The 21,225-nt window shown below is 45.0% G+C and overlaps 1 protein-coding gene across 2 annotated transcripts; it reads left to right on the top strand.

Annotated features, from left to right (window-relative positions):
- The first annotated feature begins 2,421 nt into the window (after window positions 1–2,421).
- Window positions 2,422–19,097, top strand: LOC118368047 (transcription factor HIVEP2). Of its 2 annotated transcripts, none has more exons than XM_035751755.2 (7): window positions 2,422–2,826; window positions 9,986–14,035; window positions 14,263–14,462; window positions 14,942–15,117; window positions 15,348–15,446; window positions 15,588–16,420; window positions 16,904–19,097. In XM_035751755.2, the coding sequence occupies exons 2-7, from the start codon at window positions 10,025–10,027 to the stop codon at window positions 17,411–17,413; spliced, it is 5,829 nt and encodes a 1,942-aa protein (XP_035607648.1). In that variant the 5' UTR covers window positions 2,422–2,826; window positions 9,986–10,024; the 3' UTR covers window positions 17,414–19,097. The 2 variants fall into 2 exon arrangements, with proteins under 2 accessions (XP_035607648.1, XP_035607647.1); XM_035751754.2 differs by having other exon boundaries at window positions 9,918–14,035.
- Window positions 19,098–21,225: the final 2,128 nt, after the last annotated feature.

Here is a 21,225-nt window from a genome sequence, read left to right as displayed (position 1 = left end):
AGAAGGGAACAGAGTAGAAGGGAACAGAGTAGAAGGGAACAGAGTAGAAGGGAACAGAATAGAAGGAAACATAATAGAAGGGAACAGAATAGAAGGGAACAGAATAGAAGGGAACAGAATAGAAGGGAACAGAGTACAAGGGAACAGAATAGAAGGGAACAGAATAGAAGGGAACAGAATAGAAGGGAACAGAATAGAAGGGAACAGAGTAGAAGGGAACAGAGTAGAAGGGAACAGAATAGAAGGGAACAGAGTAGAAGGGAACAGAATAGAAGGAAACATAATAGAAGGGAACAGAATAGAAGGGAACAGAATAGAAGGGAACAGAATAGAAGGGAACAGAGTACAAGGGAACAGAATAGAAGGGAACAGAATAGAAGGGAACAGAGTAGAAGGGAACAGAGTAGAAGGGAACAGAATAGAAGGGAACAGAATAGAAGGGAACAGAATAGAAGGGAACAGAGTAGAAGGGAACAGAGTAGAAGGGAACAGAATAGAAGGGAACAGAATACAAGGGAACAGAATAGAAGGGAACAGAGTAGAAGGGAACAGAATAGAAGGGAACAGAGTAGAAGGGAACAGAGTAGAAGGGAACATAATAGAAGGGAACAGAATAGAAGGGAACAGAGTAGAAGGGAACAGAATAGAAGGGAACAGAATAGAAGGGAACAGAATAGAAGGGAACAGAATAGAAGGGAACAGAATAGAACGGAACAGAGTAGAAGGGAACAGAATAGAAGGGAACAGAATAGAAGGGAACAGAATAGAACGGAACAGAGTAGAAGGGAACAGAATAGAAGGGAACAGAATAGAAGGGAACAGAATAGAGCAGAGCAGATCAGAAGGGAACAGAGTAGAAGGGAACAGAGCAGAAGGGAACAGAGCAGAAGGGAACAGAGTAGAACAGAGCAGAACAGAAGGGAACAGAACAGAGCAGAAGGGAACAGAACAGAGCAGAGCAGAGCAGAGCAGAGCAGAGCAGAGCAGATCAGAAGGGAACAGAATAGAGCAGAGCAGAGCAGATCAGAAGGGAACAGAACAGAGCAGAAGGGAACAGAGTAGAACAGAGCAGAGCAGAACGGAACAGAATAGGGCAGAGCAGATCAGAAGGGAACAGAACAGAACAGAGCAGAACAGACCAGAGCAGAACAGAACAGAGAAGAACAGAACAGAAGGGAACAGAACAGAGCAGAACAGAACAGAAGGGAACAGAACAGAGCAGGACAGAACAGAGCAGAACAGAGCAGAGCGGAACGGAACAGAACAGAGCTTTATTGTCCATCCAAGGATAGAAAAGTTTATTTGGCGTCACCTTACAAACTGCCTGCTGCACGTCTATATAATAAGATAGTTTACTCTCCAAATTTGCTTTGGGAAATGTTCACCACATCATTGGTCCACTTCTGAATTCACACAGTTGAACCACCTGGGTTGGGTTTCCCAAAGTGTTGTAGCAATGAGATGATATTAATTCCATTGAAACTAAATGGACGAAAGACGCTCTTAGTGCTACGATGCTTTTGGGAACCCAGGTCAGGAAGAGAGAGAGAGAGAGAGAGAGAGAGAGCATGTCTTAGAAGCTAACCAGACTGTGGAGTAGTGTAGACTATAGTGATGACATCACATTTAAACACCTCATGATTTGTTCCTCTTTGTATGGTGAGGAAACATGTCTTTGTAGTTGTCAGTGATCATAGTGACATGTTGCCCATCTCCAAGAGGTGTTCAAAGTAAGTGTCTGCTGTGTTTTGGCCCACTGAGAGAGTTTAAATCCCCAAATAGCAAACCCGGGTTTCATCCGAGTCCCTCAGTGTATGTGGGTCATCCCAGGTTATCAGACTCCAGTATAATCAGGGATCCCAGACCTGCTAAAAACCATTTTGATGTATAGAGAACCCAGTCTACCCACACTGTGTAGTTGAATATTCTATTACTTTTGTATTTTACCTGTTTTTTCAATTACGATCTTGTTTCATCATTGCAACTCCCCAACAGGCTCCGGAGAGATAAAGGTCAAGTCATGTGTCCTCCAAAGCATGACCCGCCAAACCACACTTCTTAACACCCGCCCTCCTTAACCCAGAAGCCAGCCACACCAGTGTGTCAGAGGAAACACTGTTCAACTGACTACTGAAGTTAGCCTGCAGGTGTCCGGACCACCACAAGGAGTCACTAGAGCACGATGAGCCAAGTAAAGCCCACCTGGCCAACCTCTCCCCGCCCTATGGAACTCCCGGTCACGGCCGGTTGTGACACAACCTGGGCTCAAACCCCGGTCTGTAGTGACGCCTCAAGCACTGCAGTGCCTTAGACCACCGCGCCACACGGGAGGTCCTGAATATTCTATTCTATTCTACTATTCTAAAGTTGAAGTTGTCTGCTGTGTTTTGAACCTCTAGCTGAGATGTGGCTGTCTGTTGTGTGCCAACCATTGGTAAAAGCAGAGTATTGACAACAGTGTTTTCCCCCCACACCGAGACTGTGTATCTGTCTGCTGTGTTGGAGAAAGTGTCCTAAACCGTGGGCTGTTGTGTAATCCCTCACTGGGCCCCTTGCTATTTCTGTGCCTGGGTCCCGCGTCACGCTTGGGTATTTTCTCTGGTGACTAGCTCACATCAATAGATCTCCTAATGCACGCTCAGTCAGCCAGCATCAGCGGCTGCAACGTCTGATTGATACGATTTTACCCTCGCTAAATCTGATCATAATTGCTTATGCTATTACTATAGCCCAGGGATGTGGAGAATGGACAGCTGTTATTTGCAATATGAGGAATGTGACATGTGACTGGCGATGTGGGACAAGAAGAGAGTATACTAATGTCAGGTTTGTTTGAGGATTATTTTCTACATCTGCATGTCTGTCTGTCTGCTGCTTGTGGAGAGACTATTTGAAAAACAGTAGGATAGAAAACATCTTACATCGGTGTTAATTCTGCATGTTGTGTTCTGTGCATGCTGTCATGCCATGGGCTTTCTGCCTCAGTGTCCCTGACTCGATGTGTTTTCCTAATAAAAATGTATGGATGAGGGGCTAGTGTTAGACTCCTCTGTGTAGGTGAACGTGATACAGTGGCATTGTAATGACGTTTTCCATAACCTATGTACAGTATGCTTCCCATTGTCTCCATGCAACATGCTTCAGCAGTGTTGCTGTACTATGTCTTATGAGCGTGTAAATGTATAAGCAGACGGTATCTTGAATATAAAGAAACCTTCTAAGAGTCACCCCCCTCCTCTCAACCACTCAAGCACAAGTGCATGCTCAATCACACACATGCAAGCAGCACATTCACATGCCAATAGCCAACCCACAACCATTCAAAAACACACTGATTTACACGACCATTGGCTTTACCAACACAAGAAATGTATAGTTTCCTAAAAGAGAGGTCTGTTGGGAAGTGTAGTCTATATCTGCCGAGGGAACTTGTAAATATGACTTAGCAGAGGTTGGGAAGTGTAGTCTATATCTGCTGAAGGAACTAGTAAATATGACTGAGCAGAGGTTGGGAAGTGTAGTCTATATCTGCTGAAGGAACTAGTAAATATGACTTAGCAGAGGTTGGGAAGTGTAGTCTATATCTGCTGAAGAAACTAGTAAATATGACTGAGCAGAGGTTGGGAAGTGTAGTCTATATCTGCTGAAGGAACTAGTAAATATGACTTAGCAGAGGTTGGGAAGTGTAGTCTATATCTGCTGAAGGAACTAGTAAATATGACTTAGCAGAGGTTGGGAAGTGTAGTCTATATATATATTTTTTTTAATTTGACCTTTATTTAACCAGGCAAGTCAGTTAAGAACACATTCTTATTTTCAATGACGGCCTGGGAACAGTGGGTTAACTGCCTGTTCAGGGGCAGAACAACAGATTTGTACCTTGTCAGCTCGGGGGTTTGAACTCGCAACCTTCCGGTTACTAGTCCAACACTCTAACCACTAGGCTACGCTGAAGGAACTAGTAAACATGACTTAGCAGAGGTTGGGAAGTGTAGTCTATATCTGCTGAAGGAACTAGTAAATATGACTTAGCAGAGGTTGGGAAGTGTAGTCTATATCTGCTGAAGGAACTAGTAAATATGACTTAGCAGAGATTGGGAAGTGTAGTCTATATTTAAAAAACATATAATTTTTTTATTTAAATTTTACCTTTATTTAACCAGGCAAGTCAGTTAAGAACACATTCTTATTTTCAATGATGGCCTGGGAACAGTGGGTTAACTGCCTGTTTCAGGGGCAGAACAACAGACTTGTACCTTGTCAGCTCGGGGGCTTGAACTCGCAACCTTCCGGTTACTAGTCCAACACTCTAACCACTAGGCTACGCTGAAGGAACTAGTAAATATGACTTAGCAGAGATTGGGAAGTGTAGTCTATATCTGCTGAAGGAACTAGTAAATATGACTTAGCAGAGGTTGGGAAGTGTAGTCTATATCTGCTGAAGGAACTAGTAAATATGACTGAGCAGAGGTTGGGAAGTGTAGTCTATATCTGCTGAAGGAACTAGTAAATATGACTTAGCAGAGGTTGGGAAGTGTAGTCTATATCTGCTGAAGGAACTAGTAAATATGACTGAGCAGAGGTTGGGAAGTGTAGTCTATATCTGCTGAAGGAACTAGTAAATATGACTTAGCAGAGGTTGGAAAGTGTAGCCTGCATACAGTACAGGCTGTGTCCTTCCCTCTATATCTGTAGTGTAGTTCAGAAGAGAGGTATGTATTGTTTCAGTGAGGCAGGCTTATCTCCCTGACACCCTGCACTCGTAGTTCCCTCCTCTTATTGCTTTAGGATGGAAACATACCTAGCTATGAGGTCAGAATGACCTTGAGGAGAGAGAGATCCCCTGTCCCCTCCCGCTCAAGGCTCACAATGTTGTCACCTCTGTCCTTGTAGAATGTATCAAGAAGTCACCTTTTACAGTATACAGTATATACTGTATTCTCCTCTTTGGTCTGTCTGTCTAGGAGAGGAATACAAACCATATCAGATAGCTGTAGTGTTTAGCCCTGTGTCAAGTGGGAGGACAAAGTACTTCCCATTTAAATATTATTTGGACATTCTTGCAGTAGAAGCGTAGCCTCTTTGATTTAATGTATTTTATCGCTGCATCTTAAGAGTCACCTTGGATTTGTATCATCTCTCCGGTCTGTTTGACAAATGTGTATGATGTGTGTGTGTGTGTGTGTGTGTGTGTGTGTGTGTGTGTGTGTGTGTGTGTGTGTGTGTGTGTGTGTGTGTGTGTGTGTGTGTGTGTGTGTGTGTGTGTGTGTGTGTGTGTGCGTGTGTGTGTGTGTGTTTGTAACAAAGAGAGAAGGAGCAGTAGGATGTAAAAGTCTAACAAAGAGAGAAATCCCTGGTTGTAACAAATAGTGAAAGAGAGAGCAGTAGTGAACAGAAAGGGACAGCAGTAGGTTGGAACAGAAAGAGAGCACAAGGGTAGAACAGAAAGAGAGAGCAGTAGAGTGGAACAGAAAGAGAGAGCAGTAGGGTGGAACAGAAGAGAGAGCAGTAGGGTGAAACAGAAAGAGAGAGCAGTAGAGTGGAACAGAAAGAGAGAGCAGTAGGGTGGAACAGAAAGAGAGAGCAGTAGGGTGGAACAGAAAGAGATCAATAGGGTGGAACAGAAAGAGAGAGCAGTAGGGTGGAACAGAAAGAGAGAGCAGTAGAGTGGAACAGAAAGAGAGCAGTAGGGTGTAACAGAAGAGAGAGCAGTAGGGTGGAACAGAAAGAGAGAGCAGTAGAGTGGAACAGAAAGAGAGAGCAGTAGGGTGGAACAGAAAGAGAGAGCAGTAGGGTGAAACAGAAGAGAGAGCAGTAGGGTGGAACAGAAAGAGAGAGCAGTAGGGTGGACCAGAAAGAGAGAGCAGTAGGGTGGAACAGAAGAGAGAACAGTAGGGTGGAACAGAAAGAGAGAGCAGTAGGGTGGAACAGAAAGAGAGAGCAGTAGGGTTGAACACAAAGAGAGAGCAGTAGGGTTGAACAGAAAGAGAGAGCAGTAGGGTGGAACAGAAGAGAGAGCAGTAAGGTGGAACACAAAGAGAGAGCAGTACGGTGGAACAGAAAGAGAGCAGTAGGGTGGAACAGAAGAGAGAGCAGTAGGGTGGAACACAAAGAGAGAGCAGTAGGGTTGAACAGAAAGAGAGAGCAGTAGGGTGGAACAGAAAGAGAGAGCAGTAGAGTGGAACAGAAAGAGAGAGCAGTAGAGTGGAACAGAAAGAGAGAACAGTAGGGTGGAACAGAAAGAGAGAGCAGTAGGGTGAAACAGAAGAGAGAGCAGTAGGGTGGAACAGAAAGAGAGAGCAGTAGGGTGGACCAGAAAGAGAGAGCAGTAGGGTGGAACAGAAAGAGAGAGCAGTAGGGTGGAACAGAAGAGAGAGCAGTAGGGTTGAACACAAAGAGAGAGGAGTAGGGTTGAACAGAAAGAGAGAGCAGTAGGGTGGAACAGAAGAGAGAGCAGTAAGGTGGAACACAAAGAGAGAGCAGTAGGGTGGAACAGAAAGAGAGCAGTAGGGTTGAACAGAAAGAGAGAGCAGTAGGGTGGAACAGAAAGAGAGAGCAGTAGAGTGGAACAGAAAGAGAGAGCAGTAGAGTGGAACAGAAAGAGAGAGCAGTAGGGTGGAACAGAAAGAGAGAGCAGTAGGGTGAAACAGAAGAGAGAGCAGTAGGGTGGAACAGAAAGAGAGAGCAGTAGGGTGGACCAGAAAGAGAGAGCAGTAGGGTGGAACAGAAAGAGAGAGCAGTAGGGTGGAACAGAAGAGAGAGCAGTAGGGTTGAACACAAAGAGAGAGGAGTAGGGTTGAACAGAAAGAGAGAGCAGTAGGGTGGAACAGAAGAGAGAGCAGTAAGGTGGAACACAAAGAGAGAGCAGTAGGGTGGAACAGAAAGAGAGCAGTAGGGTGGAACAGAAGAGAGAGCAGTAGGGTGGAACAGAAGAGAGAGCAGTAGGGTTGAACAGAAAGAGAGAGCAGTAGGGTGGAACAGAAAGAGAGAGTAGTAGAGTGGAACAGAAAGAGAGAGCAGTAGGGTGGAACAGAAAGAGAGAGCAGTAGAGTGGAACAGAAAGAGAGAGCAGTAGGGTGGAACAGAAAGAGAGCAGTAGAGTGGAACAGAAAGAGAGAGCAGTAGGGTGGAACAGAAAGAGAGAGCAGTAGGGTGGAACAGAAAGAGAGCAGTAGGGTGGAACAGAAGAGAGAGCAGTAGGGTGGAACAGAAAGAGAGAGCAGTAGGGTGGAACAGAAAGAGAGAGCAGTAGAGTGGAACAGAAAGAGAGAGCAGTAGGGTGGAACAGAAAGAGAGCGGTAGAGTGGAACAGAAAGAGAGAGCAGTAGAGTGGAACAGAAAGAGAGAGCAGTAGAGTGGAACAGAAAGAGAGAGCAGTAGGGTGGAACAGAAAGAGAGAGCAGTAGGGTGGAACAGAAAGAGAGCAGTAGGGTGGAACAGAAGAGAGAGCAGTAGGGTGGAACACAAAGAGAGAGCAGTAGGGTTGAACAGAAAGAGAGAGCAGTAGGGTGGAACAGAAAGAGAGAGCAGTAGAGTAGAACAGAAAGAGAGAGCAGTAGGGTGGAACAGAAAGAGAGAGCAGTAGAGTGGAACAGAAAGAGAGCAGTAGAGTGGAACAGAAAGAGAGAGCAGTAGAGTGGAACAGAAAGAGAGAGCAGTAGAGTGGACAGAAAGAGAGAGCAGTAGGGTGGAACAGAAAGAGAGCAGTAGAGTGGAACAGAAAGAGAGAGCAGTAGAGTGGAACAGAAAGAGAGAGCATTAGAGTGGAACAGAAAGAGAGAGCAGTAGGGTGGAACAGAAAGAGAGAGCAGTAGAGTGGAACAGAAAGAGAGAGCAGTAGAGTGGAACAGAAAGAGAGAGCAGTAGAGTGGAACAGAAAGAGAGAGCAGTAGAGTGGAACAGAAAGAGAGAGCAGTAGGGTGGAACAGAAAGAGAGAGCAGTAGAGTGGAACAGAAAGAGAGAGCAGTAGAGTGGAACAGAAAGAGAGAGCAGTAGAGTGGAACAGAAAGAGAGAGCAGTAGGGTTGAACAGAAAGAGAGAGCAGTAGAGTGGAACAGAAAGAGAAAACGTAGCTCATAGGCTGTCCTAATTAAGAGTAGCTCAGAGGGTTTGAACCAGATAATCTTACATAACCTCGTTAAAGAGCACACAGCCTTTGATACTGAGAAGATGAGAATGATGTTCCCTCTGAGACCCAGCATACCATGAAGCCCCACGATGTAGAGCTGACGTATAGAACAAGATTACATACCCTGGTCCATAATCTAGAGTTGAGGTATAGAACAAGATTACATACCCTGGTCCACGGTACAGAACAAGATTACATACCCTGGTCCACGGTATAGAACAAGATTACATACCCTGGTCCACGGTATAGAACAAGATTACATACCCTGGTCCACGGTATAGAACAAGATTACATACCCTGGTCCACGGTACAGAACAAGATTACATACCCTGGTCCACGGTATAGAACAAGATTACATACCCTGGTCCACGGTACAGAACAAGATTACATACCCTGGTCCACGGTATAGAACAAGATTACATACCCTGGTCCACAGTACAGAACAAGATTACATACCCTGGTCCACGGTATAGAACAAGATTACATACCCTGGTCCACGGTATAGAACAAGATTACATACCCTGGTCCACAGTACAGAACAAGATTACATACCCTGGTCCACAGTACAGAACAAGATTACATACCCTGGTCCACGGTACAGAACAAGATTACATACCCTGGTCCACGGTATAGAACAAGATTACATACCCTGGTCCACGGTACAGAACAAGATTACATACCCTGGTCCACGGTACGGAACAAGATTACATACCCTGGTCCACGGTACAGAACAAGATTACATACCCTGGTCCACAGTACAGAACAAGATTACATACCCTGGTCCACGGTATAGAACAAGATTACATACCCTGGTCCACGGTACAGAACAAGATTACATACCCTGCCCCAAGGTGTAGAGCTGAGATTTAGGACAAGATTACATACTCTGCTATGGAGCTATAGGGCACATCCAAAATGGCACCCTATTCCCTTTATAGTGCACTACTTTTGACGAGAGCCCTATGGGTAGTGCACTATATAGGGGATAGGGTGCCATTTGGGGTGCAACCATAGTGTAATGGAGCAGAGACACAGGTAGTCGCATAATGTGGAGCTGAGGTATAGGATGAGATAATAAACAGTACACATATCCAGTGTCTGATGAGTTTAGCATCCAGGTAAACATACACACTGTCATTGTAGTGCACTGGCCAGGGGTTAGATGAGGTACAGGTATTTGAGAGAGTCTAGTAAAAGTGGTTATTCTTTCATTTCCTGCCGTGATCACTGGTCATTATGCACCAAGTTTAGTTCAAGGAGGAACTATTTTGGAAAATGATTTTTGTCTGTGAGGTTATAAAGGTCCCTAAGTGGTGATATGATCTGTTTTATGTTTCTTGTTGGGAGAAACAGGAAGTGGGTTGCACGTTAACTACAGTATTTTTGTAAGTAAGTAGTTGTGCTATTTTTGCATCTACTGGTATTTGGTAGGGACAATGCATGTGTGTCCTTTCTTTTTTTAAATTTGTATTTTTACCTTTATTTAACCAGGCAAGTCAGTTAAGAACAAATTCTTATTTTCAATGACGGCCTAGGAACAGTGGGTTAACTGCCTGTTCAGGGGCAGAACGACAGATTTGTACCTTGTCAGCTCAGGGGTTTGAACTTGCAGCCTTTCGGTTACTAGTCCAACACTCTAACCACCAGGCTACCCTGCCGCCCCAGTAATACTGGATTACATACCCTGCCCCTCTACATTACATTACTATGTAATGTAATGTAATGTAATATTGTGAAGTATTGTAATTTCACAAAAAAAGAATGATTCTGTTTCTGTTTTTTTTTCAGATGACCCTTTCCTGCAACCAGTGCTAATATTACTACTACAGTAAAATAACAGAGTTTATCATCTGTAGGAAATCAACCCTGAAGAGGAAGGTGACATTGGAATCGTCATGGAGTCACTAGAAACTACTGCAGAGGTGAAAAGCTCTAAAGAGGCTCTGAATAAGACAGTTCCCCAGAGAAAGTCAGCAGCACCTATGACTGCCCAAACTAAAATACCCCCCTCGGCTGATTCGGAAGGGGAGGGGTGGCATCTATGCCCAGAACCAGAGGAGGACCAGAGTAGAACCACATATTGTTCAACAGATATGTCTGACTCAGGGAAACTCAGACAATTAGAAGGGAAATCACTACGCCAATTACAGGATCAACCCTGCAGTCATCCTCATTACAACGTATTAACCTCATATCCACCACAGGAGAGACAGACAGTTCCCTTTGCTAGACAGAAAACAGCAGATCACTTGCTTTCTGCACTGCCACTTGTCAGCTGTGGAGGGCCCTCTCCTCAGAGGAGCTCCCCCAGTTCACCCGTGTCTCTCCAACACTGTTCCCAGTCAGGAATAGAGGAACTATCCAAGGAGGTGTGTAGTAAGATGGAGCAGAAGCAGCAACAGAGACCTGGGAAGTATGTTTGTGATTATTGTGGGAGGGCATGTGCCAAACCCAGCGTACTAAAGAAGCATATTCGCTCACATACTGGGGAGAGACCCTACCCCTGCGTGCCCTGTGGTTTCTCCTTCAAAACCAAGAGCAATTTATACAAACACAGAAAATCTCATGCTCACTCAGTCAAAGCTGGGACAGTGCCATTTTCAGAACTGGGTTCTTACAATGTCAACATGGAGGACCGGGGATCTTTAGAAGGAGAAGGAGAGTTCTACTCTGATGCTGAGCAGAGCTCGGACACGGACGAAGACGATTCATCGCTCTTGGACACTGTTTCAGTGGAGGAACCCGATAGCACCACTGCTGTTAAAGTACTGAATCTCATTGCCCAGAAACAGGGAGTTACATTAGCATCAACATTATCTGAGGACGGTTCACCCAGGCTCTTGGAGATCAATGCTGCTCCAGCTGGTTCTCAGGTCAGCCATGCAATCCAATCTAGCGCCATCAAGCAGAGGCTGGCACTCCGGCTCTCAGAGAAAAGGAGCAGTGACACTGACACATCTCTCTCCCTGCCTCGCCAGGGAAGCAAAGGCAGCACAGACTCAGGCTACTTCTCACGCTCTGAGAGTGCTGAACACCAAACAGGTGGTCCTCCCAACACGAACGCCAAGTCCTATCAAGAGATAATGTTTGGAAAGTGTTACAAGCCGAACCCGAAACAACAGGCCATAACTGTTGTGACTTGCAGGACAGACTTAATGAGCGATCGTGAGACATCGGAGCGAGGTGTTTCCCGCGTATTCACACAAGAAAAGGAATCAATGGTTGAATCGATCAGAATAAACACACATTCATTTACAAGGGAGGACATTAAGGAGGCTCAACTAGAGCTCTCTGATTCTGGACAGCTGGTCCGGAGCAACTCGATGCCCACGTCCTCGGTGGCATGTCAGGACATGTCACAAGGCCTGCGAGGCAGCCACTCCTTTGATGAAAGGGCGTCCCCTGGAGGCATTAAGAGACTTACGAGACAGGCTGCCTTTGAACACTCTGCACACGATGGACCTCCTGACCACTACGGAAACATCTCTGATATTTCCAATCTTGGAGTGGAGATGGACAGTTTCATCATCCAACAAAAGCAAGCGATGGAATATGCGACGAGGAAACGGCGGAAGGAAAACTGTGTTGCGGAGGAGGAGGATGTAGGAGGCCAGTATCACACAGACTATGACCACTCTGAAGAGATGAGGGACTATGATTCAAAGCAAACCTCTCAAGGTGCTCTAACCACTACATCCTCAGTGAAAGGACATGCCCAAAGCGTTCACACACAGGATAGAACACAACGTGATAGACTGGAAAGGGAAATGTGGGAAAAGAGAGAGCGAGAAGAGAGAAGACCTTTAGGTAACGTCATCTCTGTGATTCAACACACGAACTCCCTTACCAGGTCTCTCTCTGAACAGTCAGATTCTTACAACTACCAGAGACGGGATAAGTCTTCCTCAATGGACGTGGTGGAGCAAAGCGAAACTAGAGAGATGCACAAAAGGACTGAGATCTTTGCACACCAGTTGAGTGACAGTAGATTATTAGATAAGTCGTATCAAATGACACCTAAGCTAGTTCGTCAGTCTAACATACCGGTCCCAGAGATCAGGGTGACTGTAGAACCTGACAGTCCAGAGAAAGAGAAAGCAGCGGAGGTGAAACAGGTGAAGGCGAAGGAGCCCGATAGACATATAGAGGAGTTCCAATGGCCTCAGAGGAGTGAAACCCTGTCTCAGTTCCCCCCAGAGAAACTCCCTCCAAAGAAGAAGAGACTGCGCTTAGCTGACTTGGAGCACTCCTCTGGCGAGTCTAGCTTCGAGTCGGCTTGTACGAGCCTCTCCCGGAGCCCCAGTCAAGACAGCAACCTATCCTACTGCTCCAGCTTCTCGTTTGACCGAGAGGAGAAAGAGAGAGAGGTTATCCCCAAGCCAGCTTCCCCGGCGGCTAGACAGGATGAGTTTGGCAAAGCATTGGAGTTCTTAGCGGTGCCAGGAAGCGGCTACTCCCTCTCTGTCCTGAACCAACGTCAACAACATGAAATGAGACGTACCTCTTCAGAACAGGCACCGTGCCACTCCCAGTGCAGAGAGCTCCCAGAGGTCCGCAGCGTATCGTTTGACTACGGCAGTCTCTCTCCAACGGCCAAAGTTAGACATGCGGAACTCAGCGCCAGCTACTCTGAGCCCAGACGGGGTAACTTGGTAAGACAGGAGTCCTTGAATGTTAACCTTGAATTTGCACATCCAGTCCTTCCGCTAAATATTCTTCCTCAGTACCTCAGCAGTGCCCTGTCGTTCTCATCCACCGCTCTGCACTCTCAGTGTCTGCCAATGTTCTCCCCTCAGCCGTCACACTCTGGTCTCCTAGTTCCTGTTAGAATCCAGACTCACGTGCCATCCTATGGTAGCATCACATACACCACTGTGTCCCAAATTGTAGATGATCCGTTCGAAAGCGTTAACTCCAACAGAACCTCTTTACTCACTTCTCACTTCGCAAATTTAGCCACCAAGTTGGATACATCTAATCTCTTATTAGGACACCCTCGAGGACTGTTGACCAGCCCAGTCCAGGTTCACGTTCTAGATCTGCCCCCAGCTAAGCTGAAGACAGGCATCCCTCTTTCCCTGACCTCCAGGACGATCTCCACCACCAACTGTGGATCCAGTGGTGGGTCCAACAAGCGCATGTTGTCTCCGGCCAGCAGCTTGGACCTGTTCATGGAGGTCAAACAGCAGAAACGTGTCAAAGAGGAGAAAATGTACGGTGAGATAGTGGAGGAGTTGGGTGCTGTGGAATTAGGGAATTATAATGTGACTGAAGAGAACAAGCGCAGTTTAAAGTCAGAGTTTCAAAGTGACACCAACCAGGGTGTATCACTGTCAGGCTTTCCTTCAAAATCCTCTTTGTCTGCCTCATCATCGCTTCATTCTCATAACGAGCCAGCAAGTGGAAGCTTCATCTCGCCTCAGCAACAAGGGTCAGAAAGTCCTGATTCCCCTATGGATAACTCCTCAACAGAAGCAAGCCTACATCCACATGCTCTGCTTTCTCTAAAGGATTTCAATGAGTCTGGCATGGACAGCAAGGCACAGATGGAGGTGCTGGTGCAGCTAGTCAAAGGTCAGGGCATCCTCATCTCTGACGGGGAAAACACCAAACGGATATCTCAATTTCCAAGTCTCCGCACAATGACAGCTGTGAGTTGGTGCTATCTGAACTACACCAAGCCAAACAGCACTCACAGCAGCTCTCCCCTGTCCTCTGTGTACGCTACGTGGTGCATCAGTTCCCATAACCCCAACCCTCCTAACCTCAACACCAGTGCCACCTTGGCGCTGCTCCGCTCCAAACAGACGACTAACACATGGTTGTACACTATGGCTGCCATGTACCAACCTGGGACTGGGAAGCTGGTCTCCTCCTCACTCTTATGGAGGCAGAGGCTCGGGCTGGTGAGACCATTGATCGTTCCTTATTTCATTATTCATTATTCCATAAACGTCTATATTGAATGTTTCCAATCCTGGAATCAAGTTACATTATCAATACATAATCTAATTGTAACCACATTATACTTTTTCTTCTATACCTAAACTGCATGTTCACGGAATGTTTAATGTTTCACAGAATTGTTTTTATTTATTCTTTATATTAACGTTTATTTATCTGTCTCATTTAGCTACAGAGCAAACCGGAGCTCAAAGAGCTGGAAGGGAGCTCCTATGGAAGGAAAGTGAAGGATGCCAGCTGCAGGGTAAAAGCCGGGAAGGAGGACTGGAAAGAGAGGGAGGTCTCCTCGAAACAAACAGCAGTGCCAACACCAACACCAACACCAACACCAACACCAACACCAACCCGGATCAAAATATTTGAAGGAGGGTCCGTTATGATAATATCACATCAATCAATAAGCGCTATAATATTACTTTGAATGTTAGTTTGTAATGTGTACATGTTTTATAAAGGGGTTATGCCTGGTGGTACAACATTTATTTTTAAACTTTATTTAACCTGGTAGTGCCATTGAAATCAGAAGACCTCTTTAAAAGAGATCCCTGGAATTAGATTGAATCGCTGTTTTCACTTACCTTGCATGTCTATAGCTACTTATAATATAAAACACATGTCATTCCATGGAGGGCCAAGTGTCTGCAAGTTTTTGCTCCTCCTTTGTACTTGATTGATCAATTCTGGTCATTGGGTCCAATTTTGACCTAGACAACCAGGTGATGGGAGTTCCTAACTAATCAAATTGAAAGGAAACGACAAAAACCAGCATACACTCGGCCCTCCGTGGAATGAGTTTGAAACCACCCTGATATAGAACATCGCATTAAGGATGGTTTTCCTCCCCTCAGGTTCAAGTCCAATGAGGACTATGTGTACGTGAGGGGCCGAGGCCGGGGGAAGTATATCTGTGAGGAGTGTGGCATCCGTTGTAAGAAACCCAGCATGCTGAAGAAACACATACGCACCCACACTGACGTCCGGCCCTACGTCTGCAGGGTCTGCAACTTCGCTTTCAAAACTAAAGGTGGGATTCCCTTCTTCTTTCAGACGAATGAGACGAGAGATTCACTTTGTGACGACTGCTGATTTTAAAAAGGGATTGATCAAATCAACTAGATTGAATGATGATTGCATTGATGACAACAGTAACATTTATCCCCCCCCCCCCCAAAAAAAAAAAAAAAAAAGTACAATTGAATGATAATGATAATATGATAATCAGCTAAATGAATCTTTAACATGTTTGACTCACAGGAAACCTGACCAAGCATATGAAGTCAAAGGCTCACATGAAGAAGTGTCTTGAGCTTGGTGTGTCAGTCACAGTGGATGATACAGAGACACTGGAATCTGGTAAGATATTGACCAATGACCAGGGAGTTATTCAGATATTTAAAACTGATTGTGTAACCCATGGTAACTGCACCACAGAAAGAATGGCAGAAACAAGTGATGTATCCTTTGTCTTTACTTGTGTTCTTTCAAATAATGCAGATGATATCCAGCAAGACTTGAAGACCGGGGTCTTGAGCACAGCCAAACACCAGTTCTCAGATGCAGACGACTCCGATGGCATGGATGAAGAGATTGACGATATCGACGAAGATGATGAGGACGAGGACGACTACGACGGTGACTGTACTCCCAAGATCCTTTCCCGGAGCACCAGCCCTCAGCCCTGTGGCGTAGCCTCTCTGTCGGTCACAGCTGCCGCTGTCATCCAGGGTGTGTCGTCAGACGTCCATGGCTGTCCCATCAGTTCCTTCCATCCCCTCCCCAGCTGCCTCTCAACCTACACCCTGTCGGGCATCGATGTCCACCCCCATCCCCATCCCCATCCCGCCTCCACTGTCAGGAGGACAGGGCCAGACCGGAGGACTGTCTTGGCCTCCAGCCTGGACAAGGAAGACTGTAGCCTGGCCATGCTGTCTCCTGACCAGGGCTGTCTGTTCTTTGACCCCTACCCCACCTGTCTGCTGTCCCCCGGCTGGGAGTCCCCTCTGAGGGAACCGCCTAACTCCCGCCTCGGCTACCCCTCAACCCGGAGAGACCTCTCCCCCCGGGGACGCTCCTCACCTCGATGGGACACCTCCCCGCTGAGGCCCAGCTCCCCCAACGTCACCCCCATCCAGCACCTCTTCCCGGCCTGTATGGAGAGGCCCCTGTCCCCAGGTGGAGTGGACCTGGCTGGGAGGAGACAGAGGGTGGTGCTCAGGGCTGTGTCTCCACGTAGAGGGGGCTCACAACATAGAGACTCTGGGGATAAAACCAGGCAGCAAGCCAAGGCTGAACTGGCCCAGCAGGGAGAAACCATTGAAATGGATATGGTATGTAATATAGTTGTTTACAGTATGTTTTCATTGTTTAGATTTGTAAAAAAAATTTAAACCTTTATTTAACCAGGCAAGTCAGTTAAGAACAAATTCTTATTTTCAATGACGGCCTAGGAACAGTGGGTTAACTGCCTGTTCAGGGGCAGAAAGACAGATTTGTTCCTTGTCAGCTCGGGGGTTTGAACTTGCAACCTTCCGGTTACTAGTCCAACACTCTAACCACTAGGCTACCCTGCCGACCCAATTGTTTGACTGGTATATGTTTGTCCATCAAAAGTAGCTGCACTGACTTCATTTCAACTGACTTCATTTCAACTCAGTGTTCTTGATGTTAAACCTTTATTAATCACAATGGGGGTTTTTCACCAATGGTGTCCATGATTTTTTTTTCTTGATTGTCATTTCAAACTTGTTTTTTTTTAGAAAGAAACTGTAGATAAGTGTCTTCTGATTGTCACTATAACTTGTTGTGTTTAGGATCAGAGGAGAAGCGTGCCTCCCTGCCTGCCTGGGTCCGCCTGCTCCAGTTGTCCCCGTCAGAACCTCTTCAGCCACCTCCCCCTACACTCTCAGCAGCAGGCTGGCACTCTCCTACCGATGGTGCCTATCGGAGGGATCCAGGTACTGCGCTCTCTGCCCTCCTGCAGCTCTGACCGGACCCATCTGTCAGCCCTATCCCCTCAAAAGACTGAGCTCCACCAGGACAGCACTAAGGAGGGATCTGTTCGTCTGGCAGCCCTCGGTGCAGAGGACTCAGGAGCCCGGCAGCAGGAGAGGGAGAGGGAGAGGGGGATGGAGAGGGAGATGGAGAGGGAGACCGGGATGGAGAGGGAGAGGCTGTCCCCCCTCCAGACACCCCGGGACTCTGAGGAGGAGAACACCCCTGTCTCTGTCCTCATGGTCAGGAACCCTAAGCAGGAAGAGGTTCTTCAGACCTGCACCAAGGCCATCGCCTCCCTCAGGATCACCTCTGAAGAGCATCTATAGACTGGGGTTGCATCCCAAATAGCACCCTATTCCCTATATAAAGCACTACTGTTGACCAGAGGGCTCTCGTCACAAGTAATGCACTATATAAGGAATAGTGTACCACTTGGGCCTTTCCTCATATGGGACGTTCTTTGGTGCTTCCTCCAGGAGCAGCTGAGGCCCCCCATCCAACGTCCAGTCCTCAGCTAGCATGGTTCTAGATCAATTAGCGCTGTCTTGACAACTGCTATGGTCACGCCAACTTCTCTGGTCACTTATGAGTTGGCATGACAGCACAAATAGATATGGAACCAGGCTACGTCTACAGTTCCTCTCAACCTCATTCCACTAGACAGGCAGACAGATAGACAGATAGACAGATAGACAGACAGACAGGCAGACAGGCAGGCAGGCAGGCAGACAGACAGACAGACAGACAGACAGACAGACAGACAGACCCCATTGGTTGGGTGTTGGGGGATTCTTCTCTCAGTTTCAGTTACTTCAGGTTTCTTCATGTTAGTAATGCAACGGTCATGTGTCTTAACATTCCCCTCCCCTCACCATACTATGATCTATATCTGAGAGGAAAACAAACCTTTAAAAACAGATACTTTATACTCTCTATGAATCTTTTTGAACTTTTAGGTCAGTGGAGTTCCTCGCAGCAAAGGATAAAGCAAGAGGACGGTTGAAGTAGTGGACACAGGTGCAATATATGTGGATTTAAAGAGAATGCTTCTAGGTTAATTATGCTTGCATACACTTGCACACAAACAGAATCATTTATATTTATTATACCCCATAACCCACTCTTAACATATTTATTCATATAAATGCATATGTGTACTATTTTCTAAATAGGCTTGTTGTTTAAATTGTATTCATATCGAGTGATTAGTTAAGAATTTGATTCTTGGAGAGAAATTGGAAAGGAAATAACGGGGAAAGTATCAAAAAATATGAAAGTATTTGAAAACTGAATCTGACCAAATTTAGTGCAGACTTGCTTTTTGTCCAGTTTGGTGCTTTTGATTGAAGAGCAAAGATCTGTGCCTTTTCTTTGCTTTCTACATATGTTTTTAATTATCGTATTAAGCAAAAGGAAAAAGTGAATATCATGTTTAAGGAACTTTGAATCAGAATTGTCTGGCGTGACAGTGTTATTATCAACAAAGAAATTGCACAAAAAAATTGCTTTTACTTTGTGGAATTAAATTGCTGTTTTTCTAGCTACATTTTTATGTAAAATATATCTATTTGAAATATTTGTTATGTTGCAGATTCTCAATGTTGTGGTTTTAGCTTTTTGAACAAACGCATGAGTTTTTGCTATTGCACAAATAGAGAAGTGCATACGTTTACTGTAAGATGTCTTTATATATTAGAAAAGTATGCTTTTATTGATGGTGGTAAATATTTGTCTACTATTTATATGCTGTATATGATCTCCACTTATGCAACAGTGTGTCTCACTGACCCATGCTTATGAGATGCTTATGAGATGCTTGTGAGAGGCTTGTGAGAGGCTTATGAGATGCTTACGAAGTCCTGTCATTGCATTATAGCTTATGGCTTTAAGCAATCGTTGTTCGTTATTCTGGCCTTTGAACCTTTTGTGAATTTAAATAAGCACTTTCATCCTATCTTTTATATCTGACTGAGATGGTTATTAAGGAGAAATAAAAAAAACAATCATGTGCTCTAGTGTCACTTCAAACATTCCACTACTATGAAGTGATTGTTATCTGTGTGCACGTACAGGGCACATAAGTTTTAACTCCTCTTTTATTTCAAGTGTGAATTCATTTGACTTGACATTTTTTGGTAAAGAAGATGAGGTGGGTTGAGTAGTTTGTAACGACCTGTTCCCGACGTACCTTGAAATTCACATTTCCTTTACGTCCAATTTTAAACTATTTTTTCAGTGTTGAATTCACATGACTTTTTATGTGAATTGTAGGTACAGAGATAAATGACTAAGATTATCTTTTCAGAGGTAAAAAATAAATAAAAATAATGGCTGCATTTCCAATATGGAAGTTAACAGGAATGTTGGCAAATTGACATTTTGACATTTACAGGTTCACCGTTGAGGCGGGAGTTAGTGGACTGATTTGAAACACACAACTCGACATGTTTACATTACAAGCATGGTGTTATAATCAACTTTACCTCTCACAAGAATGTCTGGGGTAGCTATCGCTGGACCCACTCAATGTACATGCTGTCTGGTATGTAGCATATAGCTACAGGGTTATGTTATGTGTGTATACAGATGGGGAATAGAAAGTCTTGCAACCAATAGATATGACTTTCTGTTGGATTTCATTTGACTGCAGATTATCAGTTTGTATCATCTCTCCTGCTCCTGAACTACACGGAGTACACCAAACATCACGAACACCTTCCTAATATTAAGTTGCACCCCCCAGCCTCAATACGTCAGGACATGGACTCTACAAGGTGTTGAAAGCATTCCAAAGGGATGTTGGTCCATGTTGACCCCAATGCTTCCCACAGTTGTGTCAAGTCAGCTGGATGTCCTTTAGGTGGTGGACCATTATGGATACACACAGGAAGCAGTTGAGCGTGAAAAACTCAGCAGCTTTGCAGTTCTTGACACAAACCAGTACACCTGGCACTTACTACAATACCCCGTTCAAAGGCTCTTAAATATTTTGTCTTTCCCATTCACCCTCTGAATGACACACATACACAATCCATGTCTCAATTGTCTCAAGGCTTAAACATCCTTCTTTAACCTGTCTCCTCCCCTTCATCCACACTGATTGAAGTGGATTTAACAAGTAACACCTATAAGGGATCATAGCTTTCACCTGGATTCACCTGGTCAGTCTGTGTGATGGAAAGAGCAGGAGTTCTTAATGTTTTGTTTACTCCGTGTGTTTTCTGTTGCAGAGTGTCGTCTGTGTTTTATTCCACTATGTCATATCTATTGACCTGTACTTCTCGTGTTTATTAAAGTCTGTGTTAAATCACAGATCCTTTACCCATCACATATTGAAGCAGAAGCTCTGTGGCTAATTACATTGACATTTTAGTCATTTACCAGAGGCTCTTATCGGTGCACCTTACAGTTAGGGCATTTATCTCAAGGTACCTATGTGAGCGGCAGGGTAGCCTTAGAGCGTTGGACTAGTAACTGGAAGGTTGCAAGTTCAAACCCCCGAGCTGACAAGGTACAAATCTGTCGTTCTGCCCCTGAACAGGCAGTTAACCCACTGTTCCTAGGCCGTCATTGAAAATAAGAATTTGTTCTTAACTGACTTGCCTGGTTAAATAAAGGTAAAATAAACATGGCAGATAATTCCCTTGTTTAGTTATTCACATCATCACGGGACAGTTCTTTCTCTATTTCTGTCTTAATGTTGGAGCTTGTTTGTTATTGCGTGTTATACTTTTGAGAAATTAATTTTAAATTGCTTTTAAATGAATATACTTCGTTATAAACCTTTTATGAATGTGTACTGCAGATTATTTTGAACAGGTGATAACCGAGTATTAATAACATTATCAGTAATGTATCTCCTTAAAGCTTTACTTTTTTGCTGGTTGATAATGAATGTCCAAAAGCATCTACATAATCTATAGCATAATCTACAGTTGTTTAGGATTAGAGCGAGCCCAGTGAGGTTTCAGATTATATCACTCCTCTGGCAGGGAGAACTATAGAATAGAGTGATAGAGAGATTCATGTTTCATTTTCTACTGACATCCTCTGGTGAGGAATAGTCACTACAGACAGCGCTTACTCTGAGAAAGGGGCGGACTTGCACCTAAATACAATAATTTCTAATCTAGCCACT

This window comes from Oncorhynchus keta, chromosome 35 (assembly GCF_023373465.1).
Source record: "Oncorhynchus keta strain PuntledgeMale-10-30-2019 chromosome 35, Oket_V2, whole genome shotgun sequence".
Classification (NCBI taxonomy): Eukaryota; Metazoa; Chordata; class Actinopteri; order Salmoniformes; family Salmonidae; genus Oncorhynchus; species Oncorhynchus keta.
The sequence above is the reverse complement of the archived record's forward strand: the minus strand, read 5'-3'. Positions and strand labels throughout refer to the sequence as shown.